A 22361-nucleotide genomic window follows, 5' to 3' on the forward strand; every position below is an offset into this window, starting at 1 on the left:
ATTCACATGTCAGCTGGGAATACCTGGCTGATAGTTGAATGGGCCAGGTGGGGATACATCACTCTTTTTTAGGATGCTGGTGGCTGCTGTCTCCTCAACAACCATGAGCCCTGAGCTGGAAGCTATCACATTTAGTAGTTAAAGTAAAATTGCTGATAAATGTATTACCTCCTGCTGCAGCTAGAAGTTTGTCAAACACTTTTTGGACAATAGTGACATACCTCCCATTCAAGTAGCTTTCCTACAAAAAGCCATCCATTATACCCTCACACATAATTACTTCTCCTTTCAAGGGAACTTCTACAGACAAATTAGAGGCACGGCTATGGGAGCCAGATTTGCCCCCAGCTATGCAAACCTCTTCATGGGGTATTGGGAGGAGGAATCAATATGGAACAACAACCCATATCGGGGCAATCTGGCCCTGTATGCCAGATATATAGACGATATCTTAATCATCTGGCAAGGGTCAGACGAGGATCTGGATGGGTTTCTTGCACACTGCCAAAATAACCCCTTTGGAATCGGCTTCACACATGTGGTGGATGCCAACAGTCTGGTATTCCTAGATCTTGAACTACGGACAGACTCTGATGGCAACATCTGCTCTAAAACGCATTTTAAGCCTAGCGCAGGCAATTCCTACTTGCACGCTAGTAGCCATCACCACCCCAAATGGATCCGTAATGTCCCTTTTGGTCAGTACTGCAGGTTAAGGAGAACATGCACCACCAGAGGTGATTATGAGGAACAGAGCGCCATCTTGAGGACCAAGTTCCTTGAAAAAGGCTACAGTGAGGTTCACATCGAGGAAGCATACCAGAAGTATTGGGGCCAATATGAAGAGAGTCCACTGCATATACCACACACAGCTGCCAAAATAGCCACTAAAGACCCCAACAATAGATTTAATAACCAGGTCAGGTTTTGCACCAGGTTCAATACTAAAGCCTTCGACATACAGCGAAGCATCCAAAAGCATTGGAAAATTCTTAAGCAGGACCCAGTTCTTGGTCAGAGCCTTGCCCCCAGACCCGAAATTGTGTTCAGGAAACCTAGGGATCTCAGGAGTCACATAGCACCCAGTAGAATTAAGAAGCCTCCTGCTGGTGCCAGGAATACGGTCAATCCTTGGTCTGCCCTGTTTGATCAAAGCGGCAGTTTCAAATGCGGTGTGAGCAATTGTGGAACCTGCAAATACATGTGCCACAGAAAGAAAGAGGTGGCTGCCACCAATGGCCGTACATATAAGATTAAGCAGTTCATCAACTGTGGTACTTCTTTTGTGATCTATGGGCTCATCTGTCCCTGTGGCCTCCTATATGTTGTCCGAACCATGCGCCCCTTGAGGGTCAGGTTTGGCGAACACAAATGTAACATCATTAATTACAAGGAGAGCAATAAAGGCAAAAACAAATATTCCGTACCACGGCACTTTCAGGAGGCACACAGTGGTGATCCATCAGGCATGAAAGTATTTGGGATTGAATCCATCACAGGAGATTCAGATGGTGGAAGAAAATTCCAAAGACTATGTAAGAGGGAGACCTATTGGATCTTTACTCTGGGTTCCCTCTCACCCACTGGGCTTAATGAAGATCTTGAGATACATGGGGTCATCCACTGACTCCCCGTTATGCATAGGTACCTTCTGCTGAGGTGCACATGTTCCCTAGAGTCCTACTCTCATCCTTTTTGTCTCTCTCCCAAACCCCCTCCTTTTTTTTTTTTTCCTCTCTCTCCCCCCCTCTTTAGTGCTAGTTCCATCATTTCCCTTGTGACCTATAGTGGGTACACCATCCACTACAGATGTATGCTTTAGATATATTCATTTTCATCAGCTATGATTACTATAGTATCATCAGTATAGCTACCATTACCCTGCATCCTTACACATTAGGTTGCTCACTTCATATTTATTGTGTCACCCTTAGGCGCTTGCGTATGACCGCATTCCCATGCGCTTGTGTCTATGGGTCATTCATTGGTCACCCATTTTTTCATTCAGTTTCCATATGTGTGTGTGGGTTTATGTATGTATGTATAGACATGTTTTTTACTAAAAAGCAGTTGCTCATGTGGATGTGTTACACACACATGTGCGCACGCATGTTGTCCAGTGAGCTCTCTTCGAGCACTGCTTTCTCATCCTGCAAGTGCTTGTTCCATAGCGCCTTTGACATTTTTATATAGTTCTTATATATAACACATATATACATCTTTTGTACATATAATTATTAATTTTTTTTTTTTATTATAATTTTTTTTTTCTTTTCCTATATATTTATATTTCTTATGCTTCCATGTCTATGCATACACACATATACCATACACTATACCAATTTTACCAGATATTATACTATATTGTAACAATACTTATTTAATTTTATTTTATTTAAACTTTGTGAGCCATATTAAGAAGTTTTTTGTAACGTTTTATATCAACATTTATGTTTTACTAGTGATTTATCTCCTTTGTTCTTGTATATAGTATTGCATATGCATATCCATCCATGGTGCACTACATTGCCACACATGCCTACGTCTCATCATATGACTATACTAGAATGAGAGGCACACACCCTGTAGGCTGCATCTCTATGAATTAATAAGTGTCTCTGCTGGGTTTCAGATCTACTCTCTATATTAAATCCATGTCCCATGGTTGTCTATGGCAAGCAGAGCACTAGGCAGCTTCGTAGCGTTGCTCATCCATCCATCCATTTATTTAAAGGCGAGCAGTGCAGTGCATCACCAGGGAAGGATTTTTATTATTTTTTATATATGTGTAACTTTCCATTTATTTATTCATTTTTCACTGTGCACACTTCTTATGGTTCATATGATTTTATGATTGTCACTAGTTTCAATGGTTTTATTTATACACACATATATATATATTTTTTATAGACCTTTCGTGTTTACTTACACTATGTCGATTGCCCCTGTGACTCCTCCACCTGCACAGGGGAGTGTCCAGGACGGCCCATGTGACCTTTGCTTTAACTAGTAGTGAGCATATAAAAGAGGGAGCAGACATTTGGTCAGTTGGCTCTGAGGAAGAGGCAAGTCCTCGAAACGCGTCAGGCTTTTGGATGTCTAAACTCCCTATTGCGGACTGTTACTCAGCGCGGTGTTGATCCAGCTGTTCTTTTATGATGTGCCTTGACTATATTGTCGTTTGTGAGTACAACACCTACTTTATTATTTTTTATTAAACATTTTTTATGGTAATGCACTAGGCCTGTGCGCCCTCTTTTTGTTCTTTCCCCATTTAGCTAGAAGTTTGTGTATGGCTGAATACCCATTTAGTTTGGCTGTTCATCAAACAATTCAAATGTGGAACATGCCAGGCAACTCATCCCTACTTATAAATGAAGAACATCTGACCTGGAGAGAAAATAGGCTAGTAACATTTGATTTTGCTGGTATTTGCACAAAACAAATGCAGATAGATTTGCAATTTTCTTGTATATAAATAAACCCTTAAAGTGGAATTCCACTCAAAAGGGGAAGTTCCGCTTGTCTGCCTCCTCCCCCTCTCCACTGCCACAATTGGCACTTTTTGTGGGGGAGGGTAGAGCGGGTACCAGATGGCCGTGGCAAACTGAGATGGAAGTTTGCCCCCCCCCTCCTAACTCCGCAGCCTTCTGGGAGACTTCACAGGTCCCAGAAGGCTGTGGCCCATTCAGAAAGTGCAGCGCACATGTGCAGTAGGAAACAGGCTGTGAAGCTTCACTTCCAGTTTCCCTTACTGAAGATGTTGGCACCAGCATCCAAAGCGATTGAAGAATTTGGTTTGAGTGAGGACATTGTTGGACAGGTAAGTGTCCTTATATTAAAAGTCAGCAGCTACAGTATTTGTAGCTGCTAACTTTTAATTTTTTGAGGGGAGCCCGGAACTCTGCTTTAAACATCTTTTAATAATGTAAAATAGGATTGACTAAAAAAAACATAGTTTCTCTTAATAGTCTTAAAATTCCAACATTAACCACTAGCCTACAGGGCACTTATACCCCCTTCCTGCCCAAGCCAATTTCCAGCTTTCAGTGATGTTGCACTCTGAATGACAACTGCGCGGTCATGCAACACTGTACCCATATGACATTATTATAATTTTTTTGTGACAGATAGAGCTTTCTTTTGGTGGTATGTAATCACCTCTATGTTTTTTATTTTTTCTAAAACAAACCAAAAACCACTGAAAATGTGGGGGAAAAAAACGTTTTTTCTTAGTTTTTGTTATAAAATTTTGTAAATAAGTGATTTTTCTCCTTCACTGATGTGTGCTAATGAGGTTGCAGTGATGGGCACTGATAGGCTGCACTGATGGACACTGAAAGGAGCATTGATTGGCACTGATGGGGAGGCACTGGTAGGTGGCACTGATGGGCATTGACAGGCATCACTGATGGGTACTGAAAGGCAGCACTCATATATGGCACTGATAAGTGGCACTGATAGACGGCACTGACTGGCACTGATAGGCGGCACTGACTGGCACTGTTAGGCGGCACGGATAGGCAGCACTGACAGGCACTGATAGGCGGCACTGATGCACACTGGTAGGCGGCACTGACTGGAACTGATAGGCGACACTGACTGGCACTGATAGGTGGCACTGATTGGCATTGATAGGTGGCACTGACTGGCACTGATGGTTGACACTGAAAGGCAGTTCAGATGGGCACTGATATGTGGCATTGATGTGGCACTGATGGGCACTGAAATGTGGCACTGATGTGGCAATGATGGGCACTGGCAGGTGGCATGGATGAGCACTGAGAGCTGGCACTGATGGACACTGACATGTGGCACTGCTGGGGCTACACAGATCATCAGGGCACACTGATCATCAGTGCTCTGATGATCAGTTTACATGTCCCCTTACCGTGCACACTGATTATCAGTGCTCTGATGATCAGTGTACATGTCCCCTTACCGGCTCTCCTCTCCTCTCGAGCTGTTAGCGTGACAGCTCCTGGGGAGAGAAATGCCGATAACCGGCATTTCCCTGTTTACGTGTGACCAGCTGTGATTGGACACAGCTGATCACATGACCAAGCCGATATCTTCGGCTCTTTTCTGTGGATTGGTGATCCGCTGTGTCCGAGGGACACAGCACACCGCAGATCACCGCGCTGCGCGCTCCGGGAGCTGCGCACGCGCAGTGAGAATGGAAGGACGTCATATGACGTCCTCCCAGAACGAGAGAACCACCTTGCATCCGTCATATTACTATATGGCAGGCGGGAGGCGGTTAAACCATAACTCAAATGGTAAAGACCTATGCGCTGCCATGTTCCAACTATAGTAATAATACCAGGGAAGAAGATTGCTGCACTCACTCCTCTGGTGTACTCACACTCAAAATACATAAATGAAAAAAATGTGGTGCGCTATCTCATCATAAATAGAACTATAACCGTTGAAAGCATAAAGTAACAGTCCGAAAAAATGTAACAGATAATGAACATCCAATCCAGTATATGTTGCATTAACATCCAGCCATAATTAACACCGTGCTTGACTTGAGGCTCCACTCCCTGCTCACCTTGACCATTGACCTAGAAATTATAATAGGCCAAAAATACACTTTATAAGGAAAATGTGTCTCCAAAATTTATGATCTGTGATGCGTTCCTTCCACATATTACGCTTCTTTAAAATCCAGATCCGTGCAAAATAAAACAAAAAAATACTATAGTGCAACACCGTTTTATATAACCAAAAATTAAACGTATTACAATATCCACTCACATTAAACAAATTATATGTGACTCAGAATTATGGTGAACATATATGCATTACTCCACCGTGCCAACTATATTGTGGTGTTTCCCATCACCGGATAGGCGCACCATGCACTCACCTTCTTCCCTGACCTAACAGTTAGGGATGAAACCAGATTCTACTTATCCACTGTGGATCCTTAGTAGCTACTTCATTAGTTATGGCCCTTTAAGGGAACATGCTCTCAGATATCCAGTGGAATTAAGGTGTATGTAATCAAAGATAAAGGGAACAGATCATAGTGCAACCCCATAAAATATAAACACTTTATTCACGTAAAAAATGCACTCACAAAATGGCTCCTCACATCATTCGTGTCAGTTTGAGCATGAACGGAAGTGACATCACTAGGCTCCAACTGACATGTTGCGTCACTGAAGAAGTCACGTGACGTGGGACGCAATATACTGGACTGGAAGTTCATTATCTGTTACATTTTTTTGGACTGTCACTTTCTGCTTTCAAAATTTATGGTTCTATTTATGATGAGATAGCACACCACATTTTTTTCATTTATTAAACCATAACTGTAACCTTACCCTAACTCCTAAAATTATGCTGAAGCAATAAACAGACCCCTTCAAATGTTTCAGGTGATTCTAAAGTCATTTTTATCCTTTTCAGTAAACAGTGTGATGTGCTTAATGAATATAGAAAAAACACTATGCTGGATAACAGTGTAAAAAAAAGTCACATAACAAATCACAAAATCCCAATGTAAAAATGTTCACAAAAATGTTTTAAAAAATCCAATTGAAAGCAATAAAGTGTATCCCACGCCAATAAGTCAACCTCTACCACTAATATTTCATATGAGGCTATCCAGAATTGACCTTCAGATTACAGAAAGGTTATATGGTGAATGTTATAATGCAAATCCAACACAATGGCACTGTTTGCAGACTGGGCGCAGGTTCACTTTAAGGCACCCCACTGTATACAAACGTGGCCCAAATAGTACTTCCAAACTCCTCAAATATGGCACCGTTAGCAATTTGGTCTCTCTCCAAGTCTCCCACGCAACCACGATCAGAGAAAAAAGAGAGATGGAGACCCATACTCAACAGTGTGCATCTGCCAGGAATTTTATTAAAAAACTAAAATTGCACTCACATAAGCAGAGGATAAAACGGCTCTATATACACAAGTTGCCGGGCCTTGCCTTTTTAACTAAACAAGTCAAGTTGGTGCTGCCCTGACATAGTCACACACTGGAAGTGTCCCCAGAGGCAGAATTCTTTTGATTTGTGTATATGGCATTGTTTTATCCTCTGCTTATATGAGTGCAATTTTTGTTTTCTAATAAAACTCCTGGCAGATTTACAGTATGTGTAGCATGGGTATCCTTCTCTCTTTTTTCTTTGAGTTGCTTGGAAGACTTGGAATGAGACCAGATTGCTAGCGGTGCCATATGTGAGGAATTTAACTAGAGATTCCTTTTACAGTACTTTTAGTTGTAAACCTCAGACACTAAATATGAACAAAGCATATCCCTCTATAGTGTGTCTCAATTAAGGGTACTAATCGTCATTTTTGTATGCTGCTTTGTTCCTCTGCTATCAGTATGAATCACTTCTCACAAGTCTTCCTGACACCAAGAGAAAATTGGTGACAGAGGAGGGACCTCCAACTGATTGATAGCCTGAAATCTGTTCCTGTGAGCTGTGTGGAGGGAGATTTGTCTCTTCCGTCCAATCGTCTCACTGTGCTCTCCTCACTGAGCTCAGACGTGTGTAATTAAATCTCTCTGCCCCCTTTTTTAGAACTCTCAGACAAGCTTTATAAATTTAGCACCTTGAACAGATGTAGAAAAGAGAAGACTTCAGATAGATAGGTACAACATATGTAGGAGGATTTGTTTCATCTCTGTATATCACCCGAGGCTAGTCCCTTCACCGGACATGGGTAAGAGTTTACAACCACTTTAACTTTGTGAATTGAGCCCAATCTATGAGAAGAAATAGTGAGCCTACACATCTCCCATTTTTATTACTGATTCTTTCCTAGGACACCCTTATTATGTTTTCGAGACTAATAAAGACAAAAAAATTGTTGATTAAAAGGCAGAAAATACTTCAAAAGAAAGAAGACGTTTACATGCTGGATGCTTCCTCTATGGAAGTATATAGTACATGAAAATAAAAGTTGGTAATATTTGTAATAGTTGTCCTATAATGCTGAACTCCACCCAAAACCTTTATGTTATTTTTCATATAGTGAAGAAGGGTCAGAGTCTGTGTCAGGTTTTTATTGCCATCTTTTTATTCCTATTATGTGGGAAATGAGCACTCTCTCTGACACAGAAAAACTAATTTTTTTGTAGAATATGGAAAGGATAGAACTACAGAAAATATTTTTATTGATGTCTGTCCCTTCCTGACTCAGAAAATATTGAAAAGAAAATGACTTTAAAATAGAGTTTACATCACTATGCTAATTAACTCAATGCACTTATTGAAGGTCAGTTGCAAAAATGCCCTGCTAAAGCCCATGGTTACATGGCATTTAACTCCCCACCCCCCACCCTGACCAAATAGTTTTGATTTAAAAAATGCTATGACTAAGTTTATGATCTTATAATATAGAGCTAAGGACTTCTGTTCTGCACAGGTTTGTTGCTTTCTCATTGACTAACCTTGGCAGCCAGTTTGAAACAAAATTATCTATTAATATTTATAGAATTAGGAACTTTAAACCATCACCCTACATAAAACAATTGCCTTAGTCCAGGTAATGTATGAAACAGTATAAAGATACAAGTGCATATCCTTTAATTAGACAATGAAGTTGAATTACTAAAGGAAAATAGACTGCTCACTTTGCAAGGGAAGTTGCACTTTGCAAGGGAATTATCCCCAAAGCTTAATGAATGAGGAGAAGCTCTGCTGAGTTCATCTGATCACATACAAGCAAAATAAATTTTTTAATTTTCCTTGTACATGATTGGATATTTGTGGCAAAATGAAATGTCACCACATTCATTATTTATTCATTTATTACAGGTACTTATATAGCGCCGTCAATTTATTAAACTCTAGAGAAAATTCCCTTGCCAAGTGAACAGCCTATTTGCCTTTGTTCAATGCAAAGGTCCATCATGAAGCTATCAAGATGACAAACAAAAAAAAATATACAAAAGTGGTAAAGTACCTGACCCAGATGGTCTCTTACTATGATGTATTGCTCTGAAACTAACATTAGATCAATGGCACATCTTGTACCAAAGAATGGTACAACAAAGAATAACCCCCTCTGGGACTTTAATGCAGCTAACATGACATCACACATGTATTCATAGAAAGTTTTTTCTATATACTTTATTGTATAAAAATTTTTTTTTTTAAATTACAGTTTAAAATCATACTGGTGACTCTGATAGCTGTTCCAAAATATAATCCCTTATAGGGTTACAACAATACAATGTTTCCAAAAAGCCCCAACATGGTTCAATCATTTCAATTTAAGATCTAGACCTTCAGTGATGTGGACTAAGCATTGTTCTTTGCTCCAGTGCCTCTAAAGGGCAACCTCCCATACAAGTGGCATCCTAGGACCGCCCTCGGACATCTTGGGCACTATGCATACACCCAACGTGATTTACGTCTTCACGTTGGGCACCGACATGACATCATGACATCACACTTTTGCGATGGGGATGGAAGAGGATGCTGAGGGGGATTCTCTCCCTCGGATGCTGGGATGGCCACATGGTGGGTGACATTTAGCAACCTTTGATAGTGCATGCTGCAACAACTCTTATTGGGGGCACAGATGGTTCACATTACTTTTTAATGAGCCAATTGACAACATTGAGAAGGATATATATTTGGAGACCTAATTGCAGTCTGTTGCTAGCTTGCTTAATGGAGGTGGTTTCCTATAACATTGGATAGGTGGACAGCACAGGCAGTCTTCCCTTTATTTATGATGGTAGGATAATTTTAACAATGGGTGAGATTTGGTAATATTTTTCCCTCTCTGTACATATTTTTATATTATCAGGTGGTAGTACAGAGGGAGGCAGTTTTGAGCAGCTACCTAGGGGTTTGGACAATATTTCCCCTTACTTTCTCATACAAGGGTATATATATACTGTATATACATACACACAGTATATATATATATATATATATATATATATATATATATGGCACACCATTATAGTCCCAAAGGGGGTTATTCTTTCTTGTATCCATGTTGGGGACAAGCAGCCAGATACTCGATCTTTTTCTACCAATGATTGGCTATTATTGCAATATTCTGGTGAATTAGTTAATATCACTTTTCTTACTGTCTCTCTCCTGTCGATATCTCTTCCAGTCATTAAATTTTCTTATTTAGTATCTGGTTTCACATGATTAAAGAAAAAAATAATAAAATTAAAAAAATTGCAAAAATAAATTAAAGTATAGACTATAGGCAAAACTTTTTTGTTGTTGTTTTGGATAGAGTAGGGTAGAGATATAACCCCTGTCAGTTTATTTTTTGCCATCTGTGTTCCATTGGGGAGGTTTACCTTCACTTCCTGCCCCATGGCTAAAACAAGTGAGAGAAAATCCCTGCCAATTAAAAGGAATCTCTTGGGGACCCCTATGTCACCAGAACTAGTGCTCACATTGGAATATTTTGCCCCTAGGGACAAATCAAAATTACAAATAGAGAGGGTGTATCTCCCTAATGGGGGCACAGACAGCAATAGATACCCAACAGGTGTTCTAATCCCTCTTCATCCTGTCCAAAACTAAAAAATAAATGTTAGCTTTAGTTATACTTTAATAGAGGAAAAAGATTCTAAGCTTCTTAAGAGTGAGATGCACTTACCTCTTTTTGCTTTAAAACGTGGTGCACATATTGGTGCCTCATTAACATTTATAATATTCACAGTCAAATCTGTAAGTGTTCTGGATAAAAGTAAACCACTAGTACATTGAATTCTCATATTGTAGGTATTAGGTGTGTTGTCTTCATAATCAAAATCCTTTGTAGCAGTAATTACTCCAGAATCTGTAACAATACAGATTACTGTGACTAACAAGTAAAGAAAAAATGATCAAAATATATATATTTACATTGGCATTTATCTAAAATCTGTAAAATAATAAAGAATTACATATTGTAGATGTTTACAGTAAATACTAAGCTACAACATTACATAATTGATACACTTTTAATATGACATTTGTTAAACTACAATGACTTCATAGGCCTCTTAATATACAGTTATATGCCACCTTATCATACAGTCATGTGCCAAAAAGCCACTGATTACTAATGTCATTTGCTGCATGACTTCATAAACAAAATGAATTCATTGTCGAATAGGGAGGAGAAAATCAATTTGTAAATTAGTGAATCTGAAAAATCAAAATTTTCTTTATAAATCAGGAATTCCAGATTCTCCTGAATATTTGTATGCAGTTTTTTTGCAATGTGAACAATGTTTCAATTTATGAATCCTATTGCTGCTGCATATATTCAGATGGCAAAAAAGTGGCAAAATATGGAAAAGTAAAGATAAAGGTCTTATGCGCTGCCACACAGACAAAATGAAAGCCTACACTACAAATAAGAACATAAATGATAACAGTAATAATATGATACATTCTCAAGCAAGCAGCATGCACCTGTAAGGTGTTCCACTACTCAAAGCATGAAAAAGAAGAAGAAAAAAAGGTGCTGCACTAACATGCAATAGAATAATATGTAATAAATAAAAAATATCCACAGAAAATAAAGAAATAAATGTAAATAAATGCAGTGGAAGTGTATATTACACCATAAAAACTAGTGAAGAAGAGGTCCACATAAAAAGAAAAAAAAAACCCTTCCAAGAGGTAAGTAGCGTATTGGACCAATGACATAAAATAGGTGAATTGAATAAAGTGAAATTCACATCCCATGAATAAAGTGCAACATAATAGTCCTCAAAAGATGAAATATAAATACAATGACAGTGTGTATAACACTATAATAGCTGGAGTAAATAAGGTCCACATAAACAGAGAAAAAAAGAGAGACCCCCCCAGTACAGGATATAAAAGTATTAAACAAATAAAATACAGTGAACTTCATATATCATGAATAAAGTGCAACATAACAGTCCATAATGGTGAATAGAGCAAAAACTGTAACTCTTCTTCTTTAATGTGCTTGTATGATATCCACCATCACCAGGCATGCACGCTCACCTCACCAGGTGACCCACATCACATAGGTCAAAAACAGCAATAATCCTCAACATATCCTGTTCACTGGGAGCTCCACATCACTGAAATAGGTACAGCAGGTATCACATACAAATAAGCAAGAGAGAGGGGCTTGCTCAAAGTGCAGTAAGGTTATTTTATTTAAAAAAAAACATAAGCAAACAAAATGCACTCACAAGGGAAAAGGTCTGCAAATGCCCTCAAACTGCATGGTATTTTGATAAAAAAGATGGTAGTGGTTGTAGCCATAACTGGAAATGACAGCTGGTTACATTGCTGCTCACTGCTTCACACTCTGAGCAGCACATTTTTTTCATCTTCTAAAATATGAAATATGATGACCAGCTTTGACAGATTCACCCCATTTGTGCCCTCCTGTCCTGTTGCAGAAAAATAAGAATCAATTCAATAACAATTTATTAAAGCCTAAGTACCTAAAGCAAGGAGAAAAATGTTTGGACGACAGCAACAGTCATTGGTATAAAAAGGTCTTTCATGATAGCATGAATCATGTTATTTTGTCCTGAATACTATTAGAGTTCTCCCTTTCAACTCCATGAGTATGAATAACCTGAACATAAACATTTGTGGAAACATATCATCATTTTAAGTTTCTATTTGAATAATCCTCACACATTCAACTCACATTTACTGTCTGATGGTAACATTACTGTTACTGTTTATTTTTTTTAATTCTTTATTTAAATTGGTACAGTAAACAGATGTTACATAGAACAGTCAGTCAGGTAACCAGAGAGGCCCATAGTAGGAAATAAGCAGCTACATGGAATGGAATAGAAATGAAAGGTCTCACTAAGGAGGCCATAAGCAGTACAATTATGTTCAGTGAAGTTATGCAGAATGGGGCCACAGTCTTGTTACTGGGAGATAATAGTGAATATTCAAGATAATGAAATCATGTCACTAGGCGAATGGGAACCCTACACCCCAAAGGGGTTTTATATTTTCAAGTAGACAAGTCACAGAGAGAGTAAAGAGAGGGGAAAAATAGAAGGGTGGGGAGTTGGATGAGATATGGGGTTGGTTAGTGATTTAGTCCAAACCAGAGCATTTGCACTTATGTATGTACAGTCAGACTCAAAGAGTTCCTAGTGCTTTTTGGAGAAAGTGAATCGGGTCCAGTAAATCCGTGTTTTGTGAAAATGTGCTTCCTGATTTTTTATAGATATGAGAGCTACCATGCACCTAATGTCATTTACAGACCTAATCAATTGACATACTATAGGGGAGTGGAGAATTTCCACTGTGCCAGTATGCATGCCCTGGTCGCATTGAAGATATGTCTCATCAATGAATGGTGATATTTAAGATTGAAAGCTGAGATAGAAGCTTAGAAGCTGAGATGCAGCAAACAGGCAGCAGGACACTGTTCAAGGGATAAGACCATAAGTTCTTGAATCAGGGCACAGATTACCCCAAAAAATTATTCATGGACAAGAAAATAAATGTGGAAAAGCATGTCCCTGGCCGTTCCGCATCTCCAGCATGTAGGATGCAACTTCTCTGGGAGCAGTTTATAACCTAGTGAGCAGTTTATAACCAGATTCCTGTAATCTCAAGGAGATAGAAGATTTATGTGTGAAAAAGAGGATAAATCGCCTATGTTTGGGGGACAGTGTTTTGAAAATGTCTTCTTCCAAGTCTGCTATGAAAGAGGGGGTATAGCTCTCTGGGGAAGTAATCAGTAGAGCATAAGTTATGGAAAGGTCATGTTGGAGAAGTAGGGCTATATTAAAGTTGGTTTCAAATGGGGCCAGAATAAAGAGGGAAATGTGTCAGAGTGGAATGGTGTAAAGGTAGTTGGATCACTTGCCATATCAGAAAAGGCAGGGAAATAGATTTACAACTGCCATTGTCCCAGACAAATTTATGCAGTCTAAATTTATTGCAGCAAGGAAAATCTAGGATTGCATAGCCCAGGAGGGAAGTTCAGGTTTCCTTTTACTGGCAATACAGGGGAATATGGCATGAAGGTGACTGCCTGAGAGCATGTCTCGAAGACAATTTTATGAATAGTGCTTAGAGTAGGTTCATCCTTCATCATGGCCGGTCAAGAGCTGTGCAACAATGGGAAAGCAGGGGAACAGGGCATATAGCATTTTCTAAGGAGATCCAACTTTTGGAAGCTGCAGACTCCATTTTCAGGGCTTCCTTAGTCCCCAGTGGCCAGACACTCAGGTCATCCTTGGTGGGGAGGGACTAAGGTAAAAGATTGCAGTTTGCGGACCACTACTACTGGGACTGCTCCCATGTTTTGTGAGTCATCTAGGTGCTGTGGAAGAGGAACAACTGGTGAAGTGAGAGTCGGTATAGGGAAAGGGGACCTCCAGTCCTGTTGTGAAGAGGCCGAGATGCTTTTAGCTGCAGTTTCAGGTGCAATGAGGTCCTTGCATTGACTTGAAGGCCATTTTGGCTGGTGCCATGCTCAGTGAGTGAGTGGGAGAAGTACAGAAGATGGATGTGAAGTAATCTGAAAAATCTTTCTGTAGAAGGGGTCCAAAGGGGTCTTTGTGCTTCCCCCGTTCAGGAATAGATGACAGTGTCCCATGTGGTCAGGAATGAACAGGCGAAAAAGTCCAGTATGCTTGGAGATCTGCTCAGCTGCGTCTGCTCTTCTGCATAGCCAGGACAGGCTCACAGATTTACACAACTTTCACACATTTTTCTAATTTAATTCACTTTAAAAATGTGTAAATTCTTAGTTGAAAGTTGTGCTAATGTTGTAAAAAAAATATAAATAGACTTCTAAGTAGTGCTTAGCTTTTAATATGGCAGAGCTGTATCTTATCCATTTTAGGAAGATGGAAACATGTTACTGTTTTAATAGGGATATAAGAGAATGGCTAACTGGTAGTCTTTACTATCATATCTGATGTTGAGCAGATTTATATGATCTGGCTCTGTTCAGTCATTCTGGCTTTGATTTCTTCCTCTTTCTTTTCATACTGATGCAATTCCAAGATCTTACTCTTAACTTCTGTTCATTTCTTTGTTCAGTTTACTATATATGTACTATTGACATCCTCCTTTTAGTTCATTTATTTTTATTATTTACTCCTATGTTTTAAATGTTGTACCTTATTCTTTTTTTGGCCTTGTTAAAGGGTACCTATGATGAACTGAAACATCCTATAGGCATTTGAGTGCTGTAGAATTGGTTGTAGCATACAATGGATTTCCTACAGGTGTAAAAGTGCACAATGACATTGCAAAAGCACATATTAGCCTGTTTAGTAGGTCAGTGCAAGGTCTGTTTGCCCAACTATTGTCTTCTTTTCTGTTCATATCCCTGAAACAAGTTTCATTAGTGACCATTTCCCTGTCTGGACTTTAGGCATTTATATAAATATTTTTGTAAGCATTAAGGATTTTACTAACATAATCTGCATGTTCCAGATTTAATTCTTTATTTATAATTGTATCTCAGCAAAAAGAATCACTACTCTCACTTAATATATAGATAGGCCATTACAGATATTTCGCACTGTTGGGTACATGTGTTTTAAGTACATTGTAAACAGTACTAAAACATTTAAGATGCATTCATATCTGCTTAAATGTCAAATTTTAAATAAAGATGATTGTGACAGATAGTAAGAAACATTCAGATCTTGGTCTCAGAACCGCCATCATTTTACTATTTATGGTACAATCACATGCCACGAGAGAATCTATAAGTAGAATGTGGCTAGCTAATATAAAGGACAAGTCACAACATATAGGATCCTATAAAATGAGAAATGGTGTGAGTGGAGATAGGATGGGAAGGAAAGCAAGAAAGAAGGAAGGAAAGGGCTATAAAGGGGGAGGGGGCTGAAAAGAGCAAAAAAAAAAAGGGTCAAGAAGAGAAGAGATTACCACTTTTCCCTAGGAGGTCTTATAAGATAATTACCACAATGCAATCAAAGTCTGAAAACCAGATCAAAAGCTATTATGATGAGAAGCTGGGTGACAGGGACATGACCTGTCCACATGGGTCTGTAGTGGTAAAGTATCTGTCACGTACCTGGTTGGGGAGTCTGAAGTGGAGAGAGGGCATACTCTTACAACTCCGGCTCGGAGCCCCTGAAGGTGGGAACAGGGGCGCAGAGCCAGGAGGGGCAGGAGTGCCGTGTAGATCTTGCAGCTGTCAGCAGGTAGCTGGGGACCCAGGAGATCTGGACACAAGACAGGTGCGGGTGCAGGAATGTAGGTGCTGCAGCAAGCAGGTGTGATGGCAGTCAGGATGCGGGTCTTGGGTCCGAGCACCAGTGCGTGGATGCAGTGGCTGACAGGTATGGCAGTGATCCGGATGTAGGCCAGATGCAGAGCCGTGGGTGCAGCAGTAGGTGGATATGGTAGCTGACAAGATGCAGGTCAGGTGCAGGCAGAATAATACAGTAGAGTCAGGCAGGCCGGGTCGGTAACAAGCGGGGCAGATAAGTACAAGAGGAGCAGGCAAGAGAATGGTCAGGGATTGCCGGGTTCAGTGCAGGTGGAGTTCTTTCTAGTCAGGTAATGCAGAATACAGGTATCAGGAATGTATGCAGGAACGTATTAGACCAGCAGGCAATGATTTTACTATGAAGCAGGTTTAAATAGCCCGCTAGACGTGACGTGTGCACTTACTGCGCATGCACAAGTTCTCTGCACTACCGCACATGCGCGGCCGTGCGCTCCCGTGCCTGTGCACTTGCACCGCCGTGACTCGAGGAAATCCGTCGCCGCTGCACGGCGATAGGATCCCTGACAGTGCCCCCTCCCTAAGGGCAGCCTCCGGATGCCCAACTGGGCCAACTTCTCTGGATGCCTGCGTTTAAATGCCTCGATTAACTCTTTGGCATGGGTATTAGACTCTGGCTCCTAAGAATTATCTTCAGGACCATACCCTTTCCATTTAATCAGATATTGGAGTTGGTTCCTCCTCTTCCTGCAGTTAACAATGGTTTCAACTTCGTATTCTTCTTCGCCGTCAACGATTACTGGTTCAGGTTGAATCAATGACGTAGCGTACGAGCTCATATTACCAGATTCCCTAAAGATTCATCCTGTATTTCATGTGTCACTACTCAAGACTGCACCCTCTAACCCAATTGCTTCAAGGTTTGGTTGGTTCTCTCTGTCTGGCCGTTAGTTTGGGGGTGATAGGCAGAAGAGAGCGAGAGTCCCATTCTCAATTTCTCACAAAGGGCTCTCCAAAATTTTGAGGTGAACTGTACCCCACGATCTGAAACGATGTTTCCTGGAACACCATGGAGTCTCACCACTTTCTTAATGAAGACTTGGGCTGTTTCCGCTGCAAAGGGTACTCCTTTCAAGGCAATGAAGTGGGCCATTTTGGAAAATTGATCCACTATAACACATATGGCTGAATATCCTTCTGATGTAGGTAGCTCTACGATGAAATCCATTGATATCATCTTCCAGGGACAGTCAGGTACTGATAGAGGCCTCAATAATCCCCAGGCCTTGCTCTTATTGCCTTTATTCCGGATGCATGTGGGACAGGAGCTTACATAGGCCTTGCAATCCTTCTCCCATTCAGGCCACCAGAACAGACGCTGTACTAAGTCTAGGGTCTTGTGAACCCCGAAATGTGCTGCCAGCGGATGATCATGGCATAACCTTAAAATTGACAGTCTGGTAGCTTCAGGTGCAAAAATTCGGTCCCCTGACCATAGTAATCCTTCTCTGGAGGACAGGGTTATTCCTGGAAAAGAAGGAGCCCCAACCGATGCCTACTGGATCTGCGAAAGAATATCTGGTTGCAAAAGGCAGAAGTAACCTGCTGAGAGCACTGTATCCGAGCTGGGTGGATCCCTCGGATCATCAAACATTCTAGACAGGGCGTCTGGTTTGACATTCTTGAAGCCTGGTTGGTAGGTAATGCGAAAGCTGAATCTGGAAAAGAAGAGCGCCCACCTGGCTTGTCGAGGATTTAGACGTCTTGCCGTCTTTAGATATTCCAGATTTTTGCGATCAGGATGGGATGTGCCGCACCTTCCACCTTCCAACAGGTATCTCCATTCTTCCAAGGCTGATTTGATGGCCAATTATTCCCGATCTTGTACATCGTAGTTTCTTTCTGCCTGGGATAATTTCCTGGAAAAGAAGGCAACAGGGTGAAGCAAAAGTTTTAGACCTTGACACTGTGAGAGGACAGCCCCAACAGCACTTTCTGAAGCATCTACCTCAACCACAAAGGGTAGTACTGGGTCTGGATGGCTTAGTATGGGTGCTGATGTAAAGAGTCTCTTTAATGTTTCAAAAGCACCTTGAGCTTCTGGTGTCCAATGGAATCGGACTCCCTGTTTGGTCAGTTGCGCAATCGGTGTAATGATGGCCGAGAACCCTCTAATAAATCTTCTATAAAAATTGGCAAAGCCTATGAAACGCTGAACTCCTTTCTTATCAGCTGGTGCAGGCCATTCTAGTATGACAGAAACTTTCTGAGGATCCATCTTGAAGCTTTCAGTGGATATAATTAGTCAAAGGAACTGGATGCTCTGGAGTTTGAACTCGCATTTCTCTGGTTCAGCATAAAGTCCATGCAGATGGAGGCGACCAAGGACCTTTTGTACATTACCTTGGTGAAGCTCGATGGAGGCAGAAAAGATCAGAATATCGTCGAGATATACGATCACAAAAATGTCCAGAAAATCCCTGAAGATGTCATTTACCAGATGCTGGAAGGTTGCTGGAGCATTACATAGCCCGCATTACATAGCCCAAAGGGCATAACTAAATATTCGAACTGCCCAAATCTGGTACGGAAGGCTGTTTTCCATTCATCCCCTTCTCTGATCCTGATGAGGTTGTAGGCCCCTCTTAACCTCCCTGGCGGTATTCCCGAGTGTAGCTCGGAGCTACACTCGGGAATACCATGCGGCACGATCCCTCGATCACTTACCGTGTCCTGCGCTCCCATGATGTCCCTCCTGCAGTGTCTCCGGCAATGTAATCCGGCGGATGCCGGCATCTGTCTTCTGGGTTCCGTCCCCTGCGAGCGTCGGGACATACGGGTGACGGAACGGCGGGAAATTTGAAAATGACAAAAAGTGACATTCACTAAAATCACATAGTAAAACATTATTGTATCAAACCATTTCACATACATTTTGTCCCTAGTGCTTTGTCCTGTGCCCTGCCTGCATTTTTACTGTTCTTATTGCCTGGAAACTGAGAAACGTCCATGGCGTCCAAAAAGCGTCCCTTTAGGTCAAAAGCGATTTTAGACCAGCTAGAGAACAGTGATAGTAAATTAGAACCACTTACAGAATTGAGTGATAATGATTTGTGGGGAAATTCATCATCAGACACTGAAAACAATTTTGCGACTTTGCTCAGTGATGTGCGAACTTGGCACTATATTTCAAATTTCAGTGTTTTTGGTTTGAGTATATTATTTAATTAAATGTATTATTATTATATTATTATTTTTTATGATTATTTATTAAATTATAATTTATGATTTCGTGTTTCAAGTTTTATCCTACCCGGGATGTTTACTAGACTCTTGTTCGGACAGATTTCAGTGAGTTGTTCCTAAGAATTACAGGCCTACAATATAAAACGACAAATTTCCATGCAAAATAATGGTACCGCTTTCAGCACCAAAAATCTGAAATAATCATACCGCCAGGGAGGTTAAGTCTAGTTTGGTAAATATGGTTGCTGCTCTGAGCCTCTGAAAGAGTTCTGGAATTAGTGGTAGAGGATATCTATTCTTCACCGTGATATTGTTTAGTTCCCGGTAGTCCACACATGGACGGAGGGAGTGGTCTTTCTTTTCGACAAAAAAGATTCCTGCCCCAGCTGGAGAAGTAGAGGGGTGGATGAAGCCCTTTTTGAGATTATCAATATAATCCTTTAGTGCTTCCAACTCACGCTCTGATAGCGAAACAATCCGACCGAAGGGGATCTCAGCTCCGGGTAGTAGCTCAATCGGGCAATCGTAAGGTCTGTGAGGTGGAAGGCTGTCTGCACCGCGTTTGCTGAAGATGTCTAAGAAGTCGTGATACGCTGCCGGAACTAACTGGCCTACTTCAGTATCGTTTCCCACGCACAGCAGAGGCCCGGACGGAGCAGGAACTTGAGGTAAGCAGTGCTCATGGCAGTAGGCCGAGTTAATGTCCATTTTACCGGATACCCAATTTATGCCAGGGTTATGGGCCTATAACCATGGCATCCCCAGGATGACGGGGAATAGTGGTGAAGAAATGACATCTAGGCGTAATAGTTCCTTATGCCCAGATGGAGATATAATTATGGGAAGTGGCTTTGTTTCCTGTGTGACTGCCCCAGATCGGATGTTGGATCCGTCCGCCAGAAATACTGTCAGTCTCTGCGTTTTGGTCCTTAGGGGTATCTGATGTTGCTGAACAAAAGTTGGGACGCGACGTGACGTGTGCGCTTACTGCGCATGTGCGGGTTTTCTGCGCTACCGCGCATGCGCGGCCACACGCTCCCACGCCTGCGCACCGCCGTGATTCGAGGGAATCCATCACCACTGCACCTCTGCACGGCGACAGGATCCCTGACAGTGTCACCATGGTTGCCGTGCTGTCCTGAATTTTTCTTTGACATTATTCAAGGTAGAGGTGAGGTTCACCATGAAGAGGATATTGTTTAGTGTTGTATACCACAGGAATTTTGAAGATTGGTGGGGTTGTCTTTACAGCAATGGAATACAAGCCTCTGCCACATTTAACATGTGAATGGGAGGTCTTGTATTTGAAATTTGTCAGTCAGATGAAGGCAAGCTGCAAGATTTTGGCTCAAGTCTACCATAGTAAGCTGTTTAACAGTAGAGGTTTCCTCAGTCTCAAAGGGTCAGATTTCTTGGATTGGATATCCATTGCAGCACTGCATCATTAACAGGTCTCTGGTATATGACTATTCTATTTGTGAAGAACAACTTTATACCATCTAGTTAATATCTTATAATCCAGCTCTTGGAAATGTTTGGTAAGCAATAATTTATGCACAAAGTTGAGGATTTTCTTTTTGTTGGCTTGACAATTTAATTCACAGATTAGACTTTCATTTGGAAATGAAAGGTGAAATGTAATCTGAATCTGGTGTAACCAGTAAGTCATATAAGAGGTAGGGTGTAACAAGTTGTATTACCCGACCGGCAGAGTGCTTTGAAGGATGTTAGCGAATGGAATATTTGCCTTGTTTTAGAGAGAGAAAGAGGGTAGTGGCCAGGGGCAGACTGACAACTCATGGGGACCCTGGGCAATAGGGATCATGGGGCCCCTGTGTCCTTGCCCAAACTCAAAAAAGCCTATGAAAAAGGTACCAGGGGCATCTCATGGGGCCCCCTATTGACCCCGGGCCCTCGGCCCCCTGGTAGTGGCACAATGTTTTGAAGATGTATTAAATTCCAAAGCTCTAAAAGTGGAGTAACTGAAGTTCCAATTAAATTTTTTAAGGCATGAAAAGGAAAGGTAAGAGGTGTTTACAAGTGGGTCTAGTGCAAGGTCAAAATCTCCACCTAACAATAGAATCCTTTCATAGAATTCCAATAGCAAGGAAACAGTAGTCTGTAGAAATCTGAAATGGTCTAAATTATGTTAGTATATATTAGCCAAAGTAAGCAATGTATTTCTGACTTTTACTTTAAGAAAAATAAAATGGGCCTGTTCATCACATCTCGTGTCCATTGGGGTCCAAGGAATGGATTTGAAATCAGCTGTGGGATGTTAGATTGCATGAAGGTAAAAAGCCTTGAGCCTTTACAACTACTTTAAATATGGAAGAAGAGATTCTAATACAGAAACCTGTATATACATGCATTGTAGGTATTTTGTTTCTATTAACTCCAGTGATGTTAAAAACTAGACGTTTAAAATGAGTAAAAGCGAGCGCTGGTAAATTACTAAAATACTAGAATAATGTAAAATTCAGATCATAGAATAGCAGCTAGCGCTCCGGGTATCGGCAACAGTCCCAAATTTAAATGTTAAAAGTATTAGTGCAGCGCTAAACTGCACTAATACTTTTAAAATGTTAAAAACTAATAAACTGGCATAGAATTGACACTAATTTATAACTTTATTTTAAAAAAAATAATCCATACATATTCCCTATTTAATGCCCCTGTAATACATTTTTCATGAAATTGTTTAGTAATGTGTTTTCCTGCCTCCTTCTAATATCCTCAGTAAGCTCTAGAACGTCTTCTCCCCCCCTCACTTTGTTCATATGTATTGTAATATGCATACTACACATTACGTAGTCTATAGTCTACCTCTGCAGTGAGAAAGAGTGGGTAGCTATATAAATATACAAAAACCTGAGTTTAGTGTCACTTTAAATATAACACATACTGTATACTATATGTATTCTATGAGTAAA

General features: G+C 40.7%; 1 protein-coding gene across 1 annotated transcript in view; it reads right to left on the bottom strand.

The window, feature by feature from the left end:
* LOC149472960 (cadherin-related family member 4-like) overlaps positions 1–17419 on the bottom strand; it is a 140778-nt gene extending 123359 nt beyond the window's left edge. Inside the window, exons 1-2 of the mRNA XM_089686741.1 lie at positions 17185–17419; positions 10615–10797 (exon numbers count right to left, since the gene is read on the bottom strand). Coding sequence (XP_089542867.1) covers positions 10615–10797; positions 17185–17419 — 418 coding nt within the window. The remainder of the gene's footprint in view (positions 1–10614; positions 10798–17184) is intronic.
* Between the last annotated feature and the right edge of the window lie 4942 nt (positions 17420–22361).

The sequence above is a fragment of the Staurois parvus genome, unplaced genomic scaffold, assembly GCF_062004578.1.
Source record: "Staurois parvus isolate SC_StPar_1 unplaced genomic scaffold, SC_StPar_1.0 ptg000019l, whole genome shotgun sequence".
NCBI lineage: Eukaryota > Metazoa > Chordata > Amphibia > Anura > Ranidae > Staurois > Staurois parvus.